This window comes from Miniopterus schreibersii (genome assembly GCF_964146895.1).
Source record: "Miniopterus schreibersii genome assembly, chromosome: 6".
Taxonomy (NCBI): domain Eukaryota; kingdom Metazoa; phylum Chordata; class Mammalia; order Chiroptera; family Miniopteridae; genus Miniopterus; species Miniopterus schreibersii.
The window spans coordinates 20,493,723-20,515,142 of NC_138107.1; the positions used below are offsets into that span (position 1 = coordinate 20,493,723).

Consider the following 21,420-nt stretch of genomic DNA (forward strand, 5'->3'; position numbering starts at 1 on the left):
AGCACAATTCGAGATGAACACCAAAAGTATTTTTAATCATTAATAGTTTATTATATTAGTACTTGATATATTAATTTTTCTCCTAAAATTTTATATAATCAGTACATCATAAATACAGTGACAATTTCCTTGCAAGTATAAATATCATGCCAACCTCATTCATATTTAACAAATGCTTTATAAACATAAGTATTAGATTCTTACCCCCCTCCTTCCCACCCACCCCAGCCTGCACAGCAGCTCCCACACTCCTACATTTTGGGTATATTTTCTATGTTTTCATTCACATGGAACAGAGGTCGATTTTACCAACAAAGCTCCCAGGGAATGTCCCCGCATCACAGTGCCTGCACGGCTGGTCACCACACGTGACTGCGGTGGTCATCACAGCACATGAACAGGGTGAACCAAGGGCTCCTTCATTCCCCTCCATTCATTTTCGGGGGGGGGGGGGTTGGACATTGAAACATCTCAGGATTATGTCAGGATTTGGGAGGGCTCCAGAAAGGTAACACTATGTCTAATATAAAGCTTTGAGAATCCCATGCAGACCTCAGCAAGAGTCCTGTGAAGTGGAGAGAAACGGGGACCACACAGGACTAGCTGCAGGGCGCTGGATGAGGGGTGGCACTTCTATGCTTCTTCAGCCAAGTTGAGGTGCAGCTCTCAGGTCCCGCACATGGCGGACAATGGGGGTGACACAGGTGCAGCCAACAGTCACCCTCACCTTCTCCAGCCGGAAGGAGCGGGAGCAGCCCTGGGGCTCCCTCCGGAGGACCAGGAACTCTTGCTGGATGGGGACGGAGTTCATGGAGCTGTCCTCTTTCCCCTCGGCATTGATGCAGCCCGAGTGCCGGCACTGGGCCTCCGCAATCTCGGAGGGGAACCGGTGGGGGTCCCTGGTGATGCTGCAGGGGGAGCAGGCAGAAGCAGGTGGTGAGACGGGAGGGAAAGATGGACAAGGGATGAGAGCCCTGCGGCGGGCCCTCGCCTGCAGGGGGTGGTTCTGAGCGCCTCTGGTCTATAGCACAGGCTCCGGGACAGACCTGGATTCATACAGCCCTCTGGCAGGTGCTCAGCTCCCTGAGCCTCAGTTTCCTCAACTATGAAATGGGGATTCTCATTCTCATGTATCTCTCTCATGGAATTGTTGAGGACACTCAGTGATACAAACGCATAGGAAAGGCCACACTGTAAAATGTGGGCATCCGATACATGTTAGATCTTTCATTTATTTTTCTTTACAATGTTATTATTATAATTATTATTCATCCTTTGCTTAGAGACTAAAATCACCAGTAGGTCTCTCAATATAAAGTCTACAAAGCCTGCTGCTTGGAAAAACAAACCCAAGCCCCAGAGGTTTATAAATCCAGGGCCTTCTCTCAGTTTCTCCCTCACCAGCCCCCTCCGCCAGGAAGTTAAGGCAGCGAAGCCAGTGCAGCGAGCTTGTCAGCATACACACCCCCTCATGGGGGAAGCAGTGCAGGCAACCAGGAGCACTTCCTGTGCCTGGAATCTGTTCTCATGCTTATATTGGGACGGTATAGATGAGGGCCTGATAGTTCAGGAGCCTACACATGGACAAAGTCCCCCGAACATTCCCGCCTAGCATCCCGCTTCCCAAACAGGCCTTCCTTCACCCCTCGGCTCTCTTCCCCACCCCTTGAAGCCCGATGTCTAATCTCAATGGATCGTTCCACACTTGACTTTTCTGGCTCCCACTTATTCCCATGCAGAGATAATTGTGTGGGCTGCTTTAAAGAAACCTCTCTTCCAACACAGAAAGTTTGTAAAGTCCAATCTAGGGTGGAGCAGAAAAGGGCAGAATCAATGAGAAGTTGAAAGCAAAATAGTAAGACTTTCGACCACCTAGCCCAAAACAGCAAGAAAAATGCGAGCTCCCAGGTAAAGTGGGATTTCTGTTTTTAAGAGTAAATGTGAGGGCTTTTAGTCTTTCTATTTTTTCTAAATTTTCTACTTTCTGATTAGAATAAATTAGCATATTTTTAAAAGAATGTGAAGACCAGTCTCCTTTGCGCTTACTTGTAATCCCAGGGAGAGCTGGAGCGGTTCTGGAAGTCGTGTGCGATGGCAACAGCCCGGCTTTGACTCAGGATGCGAATGTCAACCCTCACGCTGTTGTCCTCCAGAGTTGGACAAAGGGCGGTATCCCCTGCTTTGGGGTTTTTCTGAGCTGCCCCCTCCCTCAGGAGAGTGAGCCCCAACATGAACAGCAGCAGACACTTGACCTGGAAAATACAGGAGGTTGCAGTTGGTTAGGGACTGTGGTGTCCCTTGCTGGCAAGAGACATCCTATGCTTTATCTGAATTCAGCAATCCTGGTCTTTTATGAGATTAGAGCTTCTCTCTGAACCTCAGATCCTCACCTAGAAATGGGAACGGTTCATGCATGAAGATGTCAGGCTACCAAGTTGAGAACTAAACCCATTATTCAGCCTGGTGACTGAGCCTCCGCAGTGTGAGACAGAGAGACAACAGGATCTGGGGCTGGGTTTAAATCTTGACCCAGCCTCCTCCTGAGCCTCTGGTTTCTCTTCTTTCCAAACTGGGCTATAATACCTGCTTTATGATAATAGTCACAAAAACAAAAGAAATGTTCTATGTAAAGCACCTGTAAATCTAACAAAAATAGAGGCTTACTAAACGATAGCTCTTGTGTTTATTTCCAACCTCATATGCCACGAATCCTCCACAGCATCCTTCCTCCCAGTTATTACTTCACCTAGAAGACACTGCCCACCTCTATCTCTCCAAATCCTACCCTTCCATCAAGGCCCCACTTGGACATGGTCAACTCCAGAAACTGTCCCTAAAGTAGTTCAGTTAGAAGGGTGTTAATTATCCTTAAATCATGAAGCTTTTACCATCTACCACTCAAGCAGCAATTCTTTACTGTCTGGAAATGTACTATTTGTGTTCGTGTCAGATCTACACCTGTTAGATTGTAAGTTCCTAGAAACGGTGTTCCATAAATACTTTCCGGATAAATGAAAAAGTGGGTGAGTGAATGGGTAAACAAAGCAATACAGTTAAATTAACAATACAATTGATCTCCCACAATCAACGAATTAAGAAAAACCTTATATCAAAGTTTCAGTTATCCATGCTAATTGAGAGAAGCACCGGCACTAAGGTGCCCAACAACAGAGACTATGGAAAGAAACAAAGAGGTTATGGTGTCAGCGTGCTGTACCAAGGTAGCCGATACTAAAAAGAAGGTGAAAGCAAGATTGATGCAGATAAGCCCCAATGAGTCTGCTTCCCCTTCAGATAACCAGCAGTCATCTACTTTCATTATCTCCCACAACCATTCATTCATTCAGCAACTCCCTTGTCTCTATAGTGTGGTGGACATGGGCTCTGGAGTCAGATGTCCTGGGTTCATAACTCGGTTCCAGGACTCTTACTAGCTGTGACTCAGTTTTCTCCACCAGAAAATGTGAAGATTCAATGATAGGGTCCGTATAAGGCCAGCACAGGGTAAATATTCAGTACAAGTGACTGTTGTTAAGTCGGCAATGTGCTGATGAACACAGTGGACAGGAAAGATGTGAAATTTGCCCTCAGGCACCTTCTATCTAGATATAGCACTGTAACATTTTAAAAAGTAAATGGGTGCCTGCTTAGATAGCTTCTCGAGCCTGTCAATAACTTCCTTAGATTTCTTACGTAAATTCCTCCTTTGTGTTTTCTCTTTTCTCTTCCATGTTATATTCACTAAATCATTTTTATATTTAATTATCAAAGCTTAAAAATAACTGTACCTTGAGGTTATACGATTTAGCAAAAATTTCCATGCTCCTAACATGTCATTATTATACTTTCTTATATCCTTTGAGTATTTTAGAAAACACTCTCCCATCTCTTTAAACATTGGATCCTCACAACTTTCTTGTGGGGTAGTTGGAACTAATATTAATTATCCCGATTAGACAGGTGAAGGAATTGTGTCTGAGAGGCAACAAATAACTTGGTTGGGTTCGCCAGCCTGTCAATGCCAGTCTGGGGACTCAAACCTAGCTGTCAGTGGCCAGCCCCGTGCAATTGAAGATCCTTATTATTGTCACCAACATATAGCTACTCACAGCGTTTAATCTTAGCTTTGTCACACTAGAGGAGCCAAGCATTCTAAGCGCTGTGACAGCTGTGTCAGGAATGTGCGAGTGTTGTAGGTCATGCACGTGGCCCTTTATCAGGAAATCAGATGCTGTCTGCAGATCCCTCTGCTTTGCTCCACAGAGCTGTGGTTCTGAAACTAGATCTTAGTGGTTATGCAATTAAGAGAGGCTTCACTAAGGCTCTTGCTGGTTCTTAAGAAGGATTTATACAACACTTCTTCTCTGAGAGGTTCAGAAATCTTGCCTTTGAGCCCTTCGAGGAGAACACTGTGCTTGGAGCCACTGAACCTAGATTTGTGTCCCAGTTCTTTGTGTACAGTACCCAGTGATGTTAAATCACTTAACTAGAGAGGCTGTTCATGTGTATAGTAGGGAAACTAGTTCCCAACCTACTTCACTGGGTTGATGAGCGTCTCAGAGGTAAAAACAATATTATTAATATTAACACCTATTGAATGTTTTCTCTATCTTTATTGATTGTTAAATTAAAATGTCCAGGTTAACTAAAAACTATGCATGCATAGACACGCAGTTTCAGAATATAGATTTAGTCAATTGCAATGATATCAATTAATCCCCCCAAAAATCCCATGAGGGAGATGCCATTATTATTGCCCTGTACTGATAAGGGGAATAATAATGCTCAGAGTGGTTAAAAATTCACCCCAGCCCAGCCGGGTGTGGCTCAGCGGTTGAGCGTCAACCTAGGATCCAGGCGATCGGGGTTCGATTCCCGGTCAGGGCACCTGCCCGGGTTACGGGCTGCAGCCGATCAATGACTCTCTCATCATTGATGTTTCTAGCTCTCTCTCTCCCTCTCCTTTCCTCTCTCTGAAATCAATAAAGATATATTTTAAAAAAATAATAATAAAAATAAAAATTCACCCCAAATCCCACATTGAGTAAGTGGTGGAGCCAGGTCTGGCTCCAAAGCCTATGCCCCTAAATGCTGCACTTCACTGCATTTCTTGTCATCTCTAAACCAATATATAAACATAATACGGTATTATCATCACCATATGCCATGATGTTTCGATGAAATCCAAGCTCTTTTAATTTGCATGACTTATAAGCAAGGAAAAAAAGAGGGATGGTTTAAGCCAGTAGCATGGTGAGTGATTTCCCAAGCCCTGTTTTCATGCTTCTCCACATCAAAATTCTTCATGGGCCCTACCTGACTACTGCCAGGCAAGAGTCTCGACCCAGGGGATGAAGATTTCCATCACACTAACATCTCTCTCTCCTCGAGGAGGAATGAGACGATGCAAAAATAATCGGCCATCAAGACATGGCAAATTTCCCTCCTCTAGGAGCTGTCCAGGCTCATCCCTGGGAGGTTTCGCTCCCTCCATCCAGGGCACTCCTCTACCTGTAGTCTTGGGGAGGTTATTAAACCCGTTTGGGACCCCAACTTTCTTGATATATATATGCATCCTGAAAGGCTGGCTACACTCTGCCATGAGGTTAGAGTTTTGAGCCAGTCTAACTCTACAATGGTGGCCACAGGAGAGAGAATGTCGTGCGTGGCACCAACAGCTGCACAAGCTCATGCCAACTATACAATAGCCATCAGGTAAAGAGCTATCTTACACCCCATTATAACTTCTGGTTACTTTTCCTTTTTCTCCACCAGACAGGGGTCAAAATTAAAGTCAGCTCTGTTTTTAAAAGAAATAACCCCAATTGAGCCTAATTCCTGAGAAACCTGCTTTTCTGAAATCCTAGGGAATGCCTATCGCCAAACAGGAGTTATTGTACTCACCATGGCTGCGGGCTGCAGGGTGGTCATTGCCGTCGCGCTCTGGATGCCTGCTTTGTGCAGTAGCTCTTTCTGGGCACGCCCTGGGTATGCCTGTGTTGTGTCAATGAGAGTACCTGTCGATTTTATAGCAATCACTGTCCTTGTTTCGATTGACCTGCTTACGGTCTACAAATGTGGTTGCCCCAGAGTGACTGACGAATGTAGTTTTTGTTTTGATTTTTCTATTCCACTTCCTGAGGGGGATCAAAGGGTGACTCTCAAAAAGGGGAATGGAAAAAGGGCCAAACCTTCCTCTTCTTCTACCCCACTTCCACCCCCCTTTACCTCAAATTACAGCAAAATTCTTAACTAACTTGCTACAGAGACTAACCAAGTTATAAAGTGCTGTCATGATCTTTTTATAATCTTCCCCAGAAGGCTAAGGACTCTTAACACGCACTGTATGTTCTACTTTCCAGTCATGCAATATGACCCGTGATTTAAGCGGGAGATAAGTCGGCCTCGGAGGAGCCTTGGTATTAAATGGCAGGCCTCTCTCTAGCTCTATTTTGTGAATGGGAAAATAAAACCAAAGAAGTGAGTGACGTCAGTGAGAGATTTCAAAATTACATCCCCAGGTAGCTTCATGGTAACCTGAACTAATTCTATTTCAACCCCATGGTCAGATTCTTACTGATGCTTAATAAATAATCATTATTCCTACAACATATAGATGACCACTGTCTTGGCTATCTCTGATTGAGGATGGTTTTGTTTTTTTTAACCAAAATGGATTAGCAAGTAGAACCTTTAAGTGCTCTGATGTGTAATTTTAAATAACCTATGGAAGGTTAATTTGTCTCAGTTAAGTTCAGTTCAACAAACATTTATTAAGCACACGCTATGTGTCAGGCATTGTACCTTAGAAATACAGACATTTTTAAAATAACAGTAACTTACCTTTTTTTTTAATCCCCCTTAAAATTAGGTATAATTACATGTGCTTTTTTTAAAAATGCAGGGCACATTCTAGCAGGACAAAGTTATTTTCATCTATCACATTTTTGAAAAACTTTCCTCCATTTTCTTTAACTGAAGGAAATGAAGAAGCTGCTCTTGGGTTCATTGGAAGAGCCTCCAAATTTGATCTAAATTCTTCTGTGATCATGGGTCTTTCACCCACATTTCTACTCCCCAGGCCCATGAATTCTTCTCGGCCTCTCTCCTCTGGAACAAACGTTGAACTCCTATAAGAAGGCTTCCTTGAATCTCTCTCTCAGGCATCATACCTTCCTTGTTACCTCTCTGTTCAAAATTAGTTTATTTTGCACTTGCTTCTATGTTTTAGGATGAGTCTTTGGGGTCTTCATGGACTTGGGGTAACTTAGTTTCCCCAATAATCTCTACCAGTCTCTTCTAAACATGCATCCCCAAATATACAATCTCAATTTTAAAAAGCGTATTTTTAATGCGTACACAGATGCCAACCACCTCTAGCTAGACTGAAACCCTTAAGCCTATCATAATTTTCAAGACTTTATCAGATATTCAGTGAAGCTAACAACATAAAATCAAGAGCCATGCTTTCATGTATCACTCATGCCACCAAAGCAATGTATGCGATAGGCCTGCAAGAGCATATTAAATCACGTGGTTGAGCCACTGGCCTTCTTCAGTGGGCTCTCATCCACCCAGAGCCAGACCTCAACACGCAGAAGACCACACCAGCTCTCTTGAAAGAAGGAACAGGGAAATCATCTTGAATTAAAAGTGCCTGAGTTCATACAAGAGGATTTTCTGGATTGCTGGGGAGAATTAAACGGCCTTCCATGTAAGAAAGAAGCAACAGTGACATTTTACATCCAGCAGTCACAGCATTTTTACCATCAAGGTAAAAATAACTAATTTATCAGGATCCAAACTAGTAACCCACTTTCACCAAGTTTGAACTGAATCAACAGATCCAGATCATTATTTCATCTAACATTTATTGAGCTCCTTTACAGCGTAATTCATGTGCTAATACTGAGGACACAATAATGAATATATGAGGAACACAGAGCTGACTACGGGGAAAGCCCTTCACTAACTGGCCCCGTGCCACCCCTGACCCAAGCTGTTACCAGCTCTAAGCGTTTCCATAAAGCAGGTGGAGCCACCATGCAACACAATGACAGCTAGGACACTCCACACACAATTCAAGAGCCCATAGAAAGAGACAGCTGAGACTCTGTAGTTCCAAGAATGAGCTATGCACAGCCACCCATGAACTGAGATAGTATAGCTGATCAAACATCGAAGTTAGCAAGATGTTTTTACGCCCGACTACATGTTTGTTGGGGCTATTATAAGTAATAGACTAGTCTCCACCTTAATTAGTTTAAACTCCTATTATGAAAAGGAAGCAAACACACATATATTAGCCAAGAACATAATGACATGAGATTGTTGGAGATATTTATAGTTAAATGTACACATTTAGTTTTATATATTTATTTATTTTACCTTTGATCTCCTCAGGAAACATAGAACTATTGAGCGTCTATTACATCCTATGGAGAACTTCAATCTTAGATTACAGCATTAAGAGGTCCTGGTTTTGGTCCCATAAGCTCTCTTTGAAATGATCTATAAATCATTATATTTTTCTAATGTGTACATACCTTTTAAAAGCAATTTTTGCTCAATCCAGTTGTCATGTCAGTCAGTCCTATATAACAGGAATAGAGATGATCACACGATCACAAACTATCTGGTCACTAGCAACCAAGAAGGATTCACTGGACAAAAGACAATCTGCAAGACTCCGGAGATCTAAGACAGCCATTGTAAAATCTCACCGATCACCAATGGCTATTACAAAATCACGTATAGTTTGTGTATTTATATTTATATATTTATATTTATATTGGACAGTGCTGATCCAGGCAATGAAAATAAGTAAAGGTTAATAAAATGTTCCCAATAGGCTGAATGCTAGCAACATAGCAGAAAGAAAACCTAGTGGTAAAACACACTTCATTTTAAATATCCAACCCTCAAAAGTTTTTATGGGGGAGGTGGGGCTGGGTGAAAAAGGTGAAGGCATTAATAAGTACTAATTGGCTGTTACAAAATAGTTAAAAGGCTGTAAAGTTCAGCATAGGGAATATAGTTAATATTGCAATAACTATGGATGGTGCCATGTGGGTACTGAAAATATCGGGAGGGATCACATTGTAAAGTATATGATTGTCTACCACTATGCTGTACACCTGAAGCTAATACAAAATAATAATAAATGTAAATTTTAATTGAAAAATAATTTTTTAAAGAATTTTTGTTCACTCAAAAAAAAAAAGGTGAATCTAATCAAGATATGCTGCCGTAACCTAGTAGTATGTATGTAGATACAGAAATCGATGCCTAGCCTGGCCAGCGTGGCTCAGCAGTCGAGCATCAACCTAGGATCCAGGAGATCTCGGTTCAATTCCCGGTCAGGGCACAGGCCCGGGTTGCGGGCTCAATCCCGTCGGGGGCGTGCAGGAGGCAGCCGATCAGTGACTCTCATCACTGATGTTTCTATCTCTCTCTCTCTCCCTCTCCCTTCCTCTCTCTGAAATCAATGAAGACATATTTTAAAAAAGAAAAGAAAAAGAAATTGATGCCTAGAACTGAGGTGTTACCATTGCAAAGGGCTAAAATAGTGGCATTGTCAGCAGAGGTCAGGTGACAGGCTGTGATGACAATGAAATTATAGGCTAGATAAGTGATGACCCACACTATGCAATGGCAAAACATTTGATAAAACTATTGCCTACTATACCTTAAGAGGCAGATAATTACACCTAGAAGTACAAAAGCTCTAGAGGAAGCGACTAGAAAACAGAATGTTAGCTGTGTGTGTTGGGTGCTGTTGTCCGCATTTGGCAAGGTAATAATGCAAGAAAGAGATGAGCTCAGGAAAGAGTTGGCAGGTTTGCAAACAAACAAAAAAGAGAATGAAGGGAGTCCAGAAATTCAGAGCCTCTCAAGATTAAAACAACAACAACAATTTCTATCCCCCAAAAGCAAAACATAAGCTTGAGGGAGAAATGCCCAGTAAAACCTCTCAACCAAATAAATTTCCTATGGGCAAGAATCACAATGAAGCAGCTGGTACATCCTTTCAATTGAATAAAAGGAGTCAGAACAGAGTGTAAGGGTAGTTCCAGTAAACGAACATTAAGTCAAGAGAGAGAAAGAGTTATGGGAATGAAAAGGAAAAAACTAGAGATATTCTGGTAATTATGTCACAAGAAGAACCAATTTAGATAAGACGCTGACTAAGTTTTTTGAGCAAGCTCTTGAAATTAATCACGAACCAACCCTCAGTCCCCTAACCATCTAGGAGCAGGAACTAAGTAAGGCACCAAGGAAGGTCTGTTCGCTGACATTATTTCAGAAGTGACAAAAAGATTGTTGGGGGAAAATTACCTGCCAGGGGTTCGGTTCAGGGACCACAAAAAGTCCCTGGGAGTTAGACCTGCCTTGGAAAGCAGAATCCAGGTCTGATCAGAGAACATTCCACATGCCCTGGCTATGGGATCCCAAAATGTCAGCCAAGCAGGATTTCAAGGTTACCACAGACCAAAGCTACTGAGCATCTCCCATTCTTTTCTTTTTTTTCTTTAATATCTCTTTATTGATTTCAGAGAGAGGAAGGAAAAGGGAGAGAGAGAGATAAAAACATCAGTGATGAGAGAGTCATTGATTGGCTGCCTCCTGCACGCCCCCGACTGGGGATCGAGCCCGGAACCCGGGCATGTGCCCTGACCGGGAATCGAACAGTGATCTCCTGGATCCTAGGCCGACGCTCAACCTCTGAGCCATGCCTAGCCAGGCTCCCATTCTTTTTTTTCCCAAATGGAAGTATTTATTCTGTTTTCTTGCTCTGTTCTACCCATTCAGACCTTATGTAATGAACTATAATGTACCATTTAGAAATTCTAGACTTTGAGCCACACCTCTGATAAGATGGGACTTTTGGGTGCTCTCCCTTAGGGAGATGATGAAGATATTATGTAGGCAAGTATTTGGTGAACAGAAGGGTGGACTATGGTAGAAACAGTGATCACAGAAATGGTGCTCTTCTCTAATTCCAGGAACCTGGAGGAGGACACTTGCTATGCGACTTGCTTTGGCCAAAGAAATGTGAGTGGAAGTGAAGTGTTTCACTTCTGGGCAGCAAAATCTAATTTGTCATTCTCCATGACCTCTCCTTCCCTGCCTCGGGAATTATACTATGTGGGGAAATGATAGCGTAGTAGAGAATCTGGATCTCTGAGTACAGCGAGCTGAGCCTCCCTACTGACCAAAATTGGACATGCAACACGGTCAAGAAATAAGCCCTTGTCCTTGGAGGCCCCTGCAATTTGGAGATTGTTGCTGTGGCATATCCTAGTCTACAACAGTCAGTGTTAGAGACATTAAATTATTTTACTGGCTTTTCTTTTTATTTTTACTTTTAATCAGAGCTCTGGCTCCTCATTACAATAGCCAGTCAAACAATGTTATCCTGTATTTGGTTTGAAGGATACTTATAAAGGATTAAAAGCAAAAAATAAACGAAGACTATCATTCACTATCGTATTCACTAAACAAAAGCTATTTGTATATAATTTATTTTAACCTCAGTGTTATATCCAAACAATATGAAAACATTTCTAGTTTCCCTGAACACTTGTTTATGTTAAGGTCGGACCCGTCCAAATCAGGGTTGAGAACATTAAGTCAGAATGGCCTCAAAGCCTTTTATTCCCAGCCTTCAGCCCTTGCAGCTCTTTTTCCCTCAAGCACAAATATTCTTCTTCTGCTTAGGCTATTCAAACTATTAAATATATAATTTATCTGCCTTTGTAGTGCCTAGATCATTTAGGAAGTCCGTGTCCCATTCCTTTTCAAAACCCTACCTCTCTGTCCCCTGTTGAAGAAAAAATGTGGTAACAGGACAGCAGCTGTTACTGTAAAACTACAGACCCCACAGATTCCTCACCATCCTTTCCCCCTTTTAATGCAAAAGATTATTTCCAGGTTCAGGGTCCTTTGTACCTGTTCATTTAGTTTTACCTATTTAAATCAAGTATTCAAACCCGTTTTGTACTTGCTGGAATCTCCATAAAAATCACACTTCATAGCAATTAACCCCTTTTTTAAAGGTCGGCATATTTTCGCGATGAAAAGATTTTCAAGAACAAGACAACTTCACTTTGATTTGAAAATTAGAGAGAGATTATTATAATGATTATTGGTCAGATGAAAATACTGTATCCCAGTCTCCCTATGCTGATGTTTGACGGATTAGGAATTGCTTGGAGTTTAGGTCAACAAGGGGTAAAAGACACAGCGGTCCTTTCCTTTCTCCGTCTGAAACTCTCTCCCATTCATTCTCAGTGTGTGTACATGTGTGTGCGCCTGTGTGTGTGCGTGAACGTGCGCACGTGCATATGTGTTTGTCTCAAAGAGTATAATTCCTGATGAAAAAATTAATAACCTACAAAAAGAGTCACAGGGGAGAAAGATGAAGGAAGGGGACTGGAGCAAATGCCGAAAAGGAACAAAAGTAAGGGTGGGTGGCAGTAAGAAAGGAATTTCCCCAGAGTGCTGCGTCAGAATCCCGGGTGGGAGACGGTTGAGGTCGCTGGAGAAAGCTTCAGATCAAATAGGGAAACATCTAAATTCTAAATTTATTCTATGGCCCCGTGGAGGGTTTTGCACCAGATTATCTCCTTGTTAAACACGACACCATTTATCAGACTCCCTCGCTGTGCTGGGTACTTAATGTGGATGAGAGGAAGAAAAATAAAAGTACTATCTAAAAAAGAGGAGGGAAATGACCACGACAGTGTCCTCTATCCAGGAGCACTGTGAATTTGATGTCAGACCAAATGGCACTTCTGAGTCGGAGAGAACCTATCTTGGTTCGTTTTGGAAGCGCATAGAGCCTATTCCAGTGTAGAAACAGGGGGGGAATCGCTACACATGCAAATAATAGGCATTCGAGTTACGCCCGGAGAGAACAAGTGCAGAGCGAAGCCAATATGAGACGGCAGGTAGCTGTGGTGGCAAGGGAACTTTTAAGAGTCACAAGCTTGGCGTTCAAATTGTTCCCGTGTCTACCTTGTGCTTTAATTATCTTCCAGGATTTCCACGTGTAAGGGATCGTTCTTTACACAGAACAGTCTTATGATGTCTACACAGCAGCCAGGTGATGGAGAGAGAGAGCAGCAGCCTCCGGAGGGCAGGCAGCAAGAATGGGTCAAGCAAGAATTTGAAATGAGAAGGCGAGCACTGTCCCATCCTGGCCATCTAGGGGTTCCTTGTGCTCAGCGGATTCTGGGACCAGCAGCATCTAGCTTGCCAGCAGCGGGGAGCTTGTTAAAAATGTAATCTCAGGCCCCCACCCTAAACCTATTGCATCGAACTGCATTTTCACAGGACCCCCAAGTGATTCGTATCACATGACAGCCTGGGATGCACTGCTGTAGGCAACGTGAAAGAAAGGGCGAGACTGCCCATAAAATTACAGTGGGGCTCCCTAGATGCATGACATTTTATGAAGCTGAGGACTTGAGGGTCAGGTATCCTTAAAAGTGATTGGGCTAAGCAAACAGGAGCTGGAAACCTCACAGCTGCACTCCCTCAGAGATGAGAACCATACCTGTTCTACTCTGGAGGGCCCCCTGGCAAGGGCAGGGATGAAGAGAAATACAGAAAAGTGAGTTGTTTCCCTGTCAAAACTCAGCAGCAGCCACTCTGGGTTGGCCTGAGCTACCCACAGGCTGGTGACAGGCAACCCAAGGTTTCGTGCAGACCTTCCCTTACTCAGCAGCCACACTGATTTCCTGCATCAAGGTGGATGGAATTAGTCAACTTATTACCAAGAGCTGATGCCTGGGGAAAGCCCGTGTGAGTGTCTGTCAAATACTGTCGAATTTTCCTAGCTTCCTTCCACCAAAATCTCTCTTGAGCTTGTTTCTACTGGGTCACACAGAAACTAGTGATCAGCAACATTTGCTCCTGGCCTGTCTTCACACTGACAACCCGCAAAGTTCTAGGGTGGTGAGCTGGGGTGGCCAGTCTAGCCCCAGAAAGATGACCTCTCACTCCATCCTTACCTCTAGATCCAATGACCAGTTCCCTGGACATTGGCCCAAATCTAATGCATGGCCCCAGCCTAGTTCATTAAAGAAAGTCACCATCCCAAACCCTTCGCATAAACTCATCGTTCAGCTTCTGCTCCACAAAATGTTTTGTATTTCTGAGCCCTCGCCCTCTCCAAGCCAGTTCCTTCTTCATGGGATGACATCTCAGTTCTCTACTCATTTAGGTTCTACCCAAATGCCTGGTCTCTTCCTGAAAACCTGTCTCCTCCGACCTGCAACACACTTGTGCTTTTCCCTCTTAACTCTGTGCTGACTCTCACGGCATTTCACTCAGCAACTACTTTTCTGCTGTCCACCTGAATGACTATTTGAGTGTCCTCTTTCTTGTTAGGTGTTCAAGTGTTTATTCCTAATCTGCTCGCTGGACCTCAAACTCTTAGACAACCATAACTTTGGGCTTTTTATGTTCTCACCACTCCTACACCCCCAGCAAATTATCCTACCCACAGCTGGTGCTCAGGGAATATTTATTCATTTAATCTGACTTAATTTGATATTGATACCAGTTAATTTCTTCTTCCCCCTGGTTTCTTGCTAATAAGGGGATCAGAGTATGCCACCAGAAAATATGCCTCCTGGGAATAAGGACAATTTTAAGCTGAAGGCAATGAGAAACAGCAGATTTGAGAAAGGGTGCCTTCCCCGTTTCTGTCTAGAAGCAGAAACATTTACAAACATTTACAAACATCTCTGTTTGTAAAGTTAACATAAATTTCCATTTGTAAAGGTGTCTCCCTCTGTGACATTAGAAAGAATATGCTGACTCTTAATCACAGGAGAGGGAGATTCCTATCAATTGAGTGGGCACCAACTTGAGTTTGCATAACAAGCCCTACTAAATAACCCTTAGCTTCTATTAGTTTCCCCCATAGATTTCCCTTCCTACACTATATTTCTACTAGAAATTCAAACCCTTCTCCTTCCTTTTGTCTGGTTACTTCTGAGTGTCTGTGGGTGCCTTTGTGGGGGTGGGGGAGGACCCGCGAGAGAGCACGGAGACACCACACTTCTGAGAAGCGCCACTTTCACTCCTGCAGGGCGCTGACTCAGAATGCTAAATCTCGGCTTCCCTTGATTTTCGTACAAACACTGTAGAATAGCAGGATGGCATGGGGGTCCTGCGAGGGACAGTTCTTTGCAGAGGTGAGGAACTGGAAGACGTATGGAGAAGGGTGGAGAAGGAAATGAAGAGAAAGGAGAGGGAAAGGGATGTGGGAAGGAAAAGTGGAACCTGGGGGAGCAGAGGGAGGTGTGGCCGATTTATCAGGGTTCATCCCGCTGCTCTCTCTGCTGCATCTGACCCAGGGGGAGATCACGTGAAGGTGGCTGGGAAAGGACTTCAAGGAAAAAATAAAGACTGTGAGAGGGTTCTTGGCCATGGACCCCAGGGCTTATTTACGTGGGAGAGAAAGCTTTGGGTAGATTGCACACGTTTAAGTCCATTAGGCAGGCTTTGTGCTGAGCAAATTGCCCAGAGGAGAATGCCACTGCTTTTTTATCTGGGGACACCTCACATCCTACGACTCCAGAGCACCCCATCACCTGGCCCCCAAGTTAGCCATTAAGGCAGAGTAGGCTTCTCCTCACCTTTGCTCCCTCATAGATTTCAGGAGCTGCAAGGGTCTTTAGAGATAATCTGGTCCAGCACCCTGGGCTGATGTTGGACATTGGATGACTTTCCTACAGGTACCCCCCAGGGGAGGAGCCCAGCCTGGACCCAGACCTTTGACTCCCTCCAGTCTCCATCTGCAGATAAGGGAGTCCCTCTCCCCAAGTCTTCCAGGGCCATATTTCTCTTTAACAAAGTGCTGCCAAGAGAGGAATACGATATAATATTAATAGCCTTACACTATAAAGCCACACAGTTTGCAAAGCATTTTCATAGACATTATTGTATTTGATTCTCACAACAATCCCATGAGAAAAAGGTGATAAATCTCTCCATTTCACAGACGAGGAAACTGAGATTTAAAGAGTGTATGGAAACTGACCAAAGCCACACAGCTATTAAAGAGCATAGCTGACATTCCAACCCAGGGCTTCTGACTCCAAGCCCAGAGAAGGAAAACCAACTTTCCCCAGATGCAGGCTGGACAACACTTGAAACGGAGGCGCCCAGGGCCTGATGGAAAGGTGCGGGGCTGTCAGAGATCAGACTTGCAGAGTGAGCTGCATGTTCTCAGTGGTGTCTGGACTGGAGTCAGGATACCTGAGTTGCTCTGCCTGTTCTCTGAAGGTTGTGAGAAATGAAACCAGTCCTATTATTTTGGACCCTTTTTAGCCTTTTCACATGATCTTGTACGCATTTATCTGTGTATTAATACGATAAATGGAGACAAGATCTGGCCAGATGGTTTCGATGAAAGCTCAGAAGATGCCTTACTCCACCAAAGTGTCACCTCCAGCTCTCGAAGATTGCATGTGGTAGAAAGTGGCCTTTTCTGCACCTGCTATGTGTTTACTATAGGAAGAGCGTGTAAACCACTCCCACAACCCTGCAAGCACTAGTGAAGGTACCGTGTGAGAAGTATGTGGTATGAGATCTCAAAAATAAACTTAAAATTCTAACCAGACTGAATCTGGCAATTTCGAAACGGAAGAGAAGGGGGTGGAGAGGGTATCAGGTGGTAGTAAGGATGTCTGACAACGTGCATCCTTCAGATGTGCGTGTGCAGTTATAACTTGGTAATTTAGTGAAATATATCTAAACCTTGAATAATGCGCATATTTTTTGGTCTAGTAATTACACTTCTAGGAAATTATCCCAACGAAGTAAATAAGCAGGTACCGAATATATACTCACATACGCAAATGCATCTGGGGAAAAAACAAGGTATGTTTCCTCTGGTAACCAGAAATAGATGGTTATTTTCTAGTGTTTCTCTAATGAAAAGATACTGTTTTTGTAATGAGAAAAATTATATTTGCCTTGCTTTTAATTTTAAAAATTTAAACAGGTTCCAGGAGGGTAGTTTCCTGGTAACTATGGTGCCCACCCTAGCACACGCTTTGTGGGACAATATCAAATAGCAAATACCAGTCATTGCCAAGAAAGCTTCTCGGCCTTTAGAGCAAACCACTGAGATTACGCAGAGAGCATTACCCACTCCGGAAGGTCTCTGATTCCATCTCTGCACACTGTCAACCACAGACTTTATCACCCCAGCTTTGCTCATAGATGTTGCTCTGACCATCTCCAGCTCTCAAAACAATCTCAGCACTTTGAAGTCCTATAAAGGGTTAGTGGTTAGAACATGATAGATAAGAATAAAGATAGCCCTGAGTTTGAATCTAGAGTCCACCCCAACCAGCTGCAAGACCCTAGGCAAATTGTCTAACCTAGGCTCACTTCCTCTTCTTAAAATTGGAAAAATAAAACCCACCTCATAAAATTATAGGGAAGATTTAATGAGATAATTTATATGATGCTTAGGACTTAAACAACGGCCACCAGCAGGACCACACCTGCTCACCTGCCCAATCACGAGGTGCATGGAATTGTTCCTGGGAGTGGAAGTGTGCTTGGGAGCTTGGAACCTTTATACAGTATCTCTGCGTTAACTCTGATCTGTTTGCTTTTTATTGTCCATTAGAAGCAAATGTGACATGTAAATTTGCATTTTTTCTGCAGTATGGATTTCCAGAATTCTGACTTTAAGTTTAATGTTCCAGAAACATTCTTAGTTCCTACATTCCTACAGACTATTGTTTATTAATCTGTCTCGAATGCGTAACCTGTAACTTGCTGATACACTGGCAATATTGTGAAGTGACACTTTTAAAACTGGTTTTAAAGTTCACCACAAGCCCAGTTGGGCGTGGCTCAGTGGTTGAGCATCAACCTAGGATCCAGGAGATTGTGGTTTGATTCCTGGTCAGGGCACATGCCCGGGTTGTGGGCTTGATTCCCAGTCGGGGGCGTGCAGGAGGCAGCCGATTAATGACTCTCTCTCACCACTGATGTTTCTCTCTCTTCTCCCTCTCCCTTCCTCTCTCTGAAATCAATAAAGATATATTAAAGAAAAAAAAAAGTTTAAAAAAAAAATAAAGTTCACCACAAATAAGTTATAGTAGTTATATTAGGGTTGTAAGATAATTTGTTCTCTATTTTCCTAAACAGTCCATGTTATGTTTCATTAGACATAGCAATACTTTATAAAATAGAACCTATGCACATAGTTAAATCCAACTTTAGGCTGTTTTGGATATATATGGTGGGGCAAAAGCAGGTGTACAGTTGTAAGTACATGAAACAGAGTTTATTCTTGTATTAATTATTAATTATTGTATTATTTTCCATATGAACACCTGTAAACTTACTTTAGCCCCACCTTGTATTATCTTGCTTTATTAGAGCTCTAATTCAGGGCTTCATCCACTTAAATGACTAGAATAACAACACATACCAGGCATCCCCCAAAAATGTTACACATGCTTTAACAGCTGGTAACTCAATTTTCACTCCTTTTCAGGTTTAAATGGTTTGCAGTAATGGGTGAAGCCAGATTAAGCTTTGAACAAAGAAAATTTATCCACTAGACTTTTATGGGGATACATAAAAGATGAAGTTTACAGTACAAAACCTGCAACAGTTGAAAAATTAAGGGCGCACAAATACCAAACGAAATGATTCTTGATATTTGAGATTCCATTGTGCCGCATTATCAGGAGTGCCTGCACCAAAACAGTCATCAGCTTGAAAACAGGCATTGACAAAAACATTATTCATTTATGCAGATTCTTTTAAATTTTGAAAATGAACTGTTAATAAACACTGACTTTATATAATCATTCAAAGTGTGTATACATTTTTGGGGGGGACCTGCTATATATGCAAGATGGCATGAGCTGACCTTTCTACGTCAAGCTTAAACATTGATACTTAAAGGTAAGAAAGCTTAGCTTGCTATGAGTACCTGAGGGGAGAATTATTATCAGAATGGTAAATCTCAGCAGAAGCTAATATCCTTCTACAGCTGTAGGAAAATAGTCAGGATTCCATAGTAAAAATATTTAGGAAATGGATTGAGAATCTTCATTCTCTCCCTTGAGGAAAGACTAAGAGAATGATCTAGGATGAGATACTGGTTTAATAACGGGGCAGGCAGAAACCAGCCCTTATTGCTGAGGTATCAGGCCTGAAAGAAAGTGGACCACGTTTATATTTCAGCAAATTCAAGTGGAGTTGAACAAAAATTAATTTTGCCTTAATATTTTTCTAGGAATTAAATCTCTTGAGATACTTGGAAACACCCTAGAGTTCTACCCACAGAATAGAGAAGTTGCAGGCATCAGTGCCCTGAAAAAGAGTTAACCAGATGACAGAAGGCTCATTCTGACCTGGCTCAGTTGCTGCCAGGGCTAACGTGTCTGTGGGCAGGACAGACTCTGGGTGTTCAGTCATAAGCATTACCAGAAGGGACTCAGAGATCACCTCATTGAATCAGCTCCTTTTCCAGATAAAGAAACCAAGCACTTCCCTCTAAGAAGTGGCTCACCCAGCCTGGCACGTTGACACGGCCATATGCTTTCAGAAAAGGAACTGGATGCAGCGCCCTCACTCCCTGGAGCAGGGCTCGATTCCCTCTGCCAACTTCAGCTCTATGGGGATCTCTTGTACAATCGGTGCAAAATGCTCCACCTCTGCACACCCCCGCCTGTAAAGCATCAGAGGAGATACCTGCTCCTAGGGGAAAGGGAGCACACACAGGGTTGTCAGCACTGAGCAGCTGAGGCAGCCAGTACACCGGTGACTTGCACCTGCCTAATTCCACTAACCAAGACCTTTGAGTAGACGACACCTCAGAATAAGTCTGGAATCATTAGGACAGCTGGTGTGGTTTGAAAACTCAGGAAAAAATGAGAAGGGGATAACCTATAGATCCTCTGGTTTCTGGGAGCCTTTCCCAAAGTTCTTTATCTTCCTCCTTCACGTTGTTTCAATGCCCCTACCTCACAGGGCTGTTAAGAGGATACGGTGACACTGCCCACACTGGGCAGATTTCATGCGCTGGGAGAAGGCTGCAGACCCCACTGTCAGAAGCTGGAAGTGAAAAGCCTGTGAGTCACAGCCATGCTGACAAGAATGGCACGGAAAGGAACAGAGCTTGGGAACTCAACAAGGGAGAAACCGTTTTATTTATTTAAATTTATCTTTATTGTTGAAAGTATTACAGGTATCCCATTTTCCCCCCCAATTGACCCCCTCCACCTCACTCCCACCCCCTCCCCAGGCCTTCACCCCATTATTGGCTATGTACCTGGGTTATGCATGTATGCATAACTAACTTCTTTGGTTAATCTCTTCCCACCCTCCACCCCGCTGCCCTCTTTCCTCTGAAATATGACCATCTGTGGTATGCTTCAATGTCTCGATCTATTTAGTCAGATTCTTTTCCCATTACCTTCTTCTTAAAGAAGACCCTTCAACATTTCCTGTAGTGCTGGTCTGCTGGCGGTGAACTTCTTTAGCTTTTTCTTATCTGTGAAGCTCTTTATCTGACTTTCAGTTCTAAATGATAGCTTTGCTGGGTACAGTAATCTTGGTTGTAGATTCTTGCTTTTCATCACTTTGAATATTTCTTACCACCCCCTTCTGGCCTGCAAGGTTTCCGTTGAGAAATCAGCTGACAGTTGTATGGGGGCTCCCTTGTAGGTAACTAATTGCTTTTCTCTTGCTGCTTTTAAGATTCTCTCTTTGTCTTTAACCTTTGGCATTTTAATTATGATGTGTCTTGCTGTAGGCCTCTTTGGGTTCCTCTTGTTTGGGACTCTCTGTGCTTCCTAGACTTGTAAGTCTATTTCTTTCCCCAGGTAGGGGAAGTTTTCTGTCATTTTTTCAAATAGGTTTTCAATTTCTTGCTCTCTTTCTTCTATTTCTGGCACCCCCAAAATACAAATGTTGGGCCACTTGAAGTTGTCCCAGAGACTCCTTACTATATCTTCATATTTCAGGATTCTTTTTTCTTTTTGCTCTTCTGGTTGGGTGTTTTCTGTTTCCTCATGTTCCAAATTGCTGATTTGATTCTCAGCATCCTCTACTCTCCTGTTGATTCCCTGTAAATTATTCTCCATTTCAGTCTGTATAGCCTTCATTTCTGATTGGTACTTTATTATGTCATCGATGGTCTCACTTGTTTTCATAATAGTCTTACTATCTTTGAGCATCCTTATAATCATAATTCTGAACTCTGTATTTAGAATCTTGCTTGGTTTTATTTCATTTAGTTCCTTTTCTGGACATTTCTTCTGTTCTTTCCTTTGTGACATGTTTCTTTGCCTCCACATTTTGGATGCTTCCAGGTGTTTGTTTCTATGCATTAGGTAGAGCTGCTATGTCTCCTGGAATTTGTAG

At 42.9% G+C, this 21,420-nt stretch overlaps 1 protein-coding gene across 1 annotated transcript; it reads right to left on the minus strand.

The window, feature by feature from the left end:
- Positions 1-257: 257 nt before the first annotated feature.
- Positions 258-5,977, minus strand: IL17F (interleukin 17F). The gene is made up of 3 exons (XM_081140658.1): positions 5,905-5,977; positions 2,047-2,252; positions 258-908 (listed from the first exon to the last, which is right to left on the minus strand). Exons 1-3 carry the CDS (start codon positions 5,929-5,931, stop codon positions 644-646), a joined length of 498 nt encoding a protein of 165 aa, XP_080996784.1. The 5' UTR covers positions 5,932-5,977; the 3' UTR covers positions 258-643.
- Positions 5,978-21,420: the final 15,443 nt, after the last annotated feature.

Coding starts and splice junctions, on each gene's coding strand:
- IL17F (XM_081140658.1), bottom strand. CDS start 5,931: ATGACCACCCTGCAGCCCGCAGCCATG. Junction 2,253..5,904: donor CCCTGCAGCCCGCAGCCATG/GTGAGTACAATA, acceptor TGTATTTTCCAG/GTCAAGTGTCTGCTGCTGTT. Junction 909..2,046: donor AGCTCTCCCTGGGATTACAA/GTAAGCGCAAAG, acceptor CTCCCCCTGCAG/CATCACCAGGGACCCCCACC.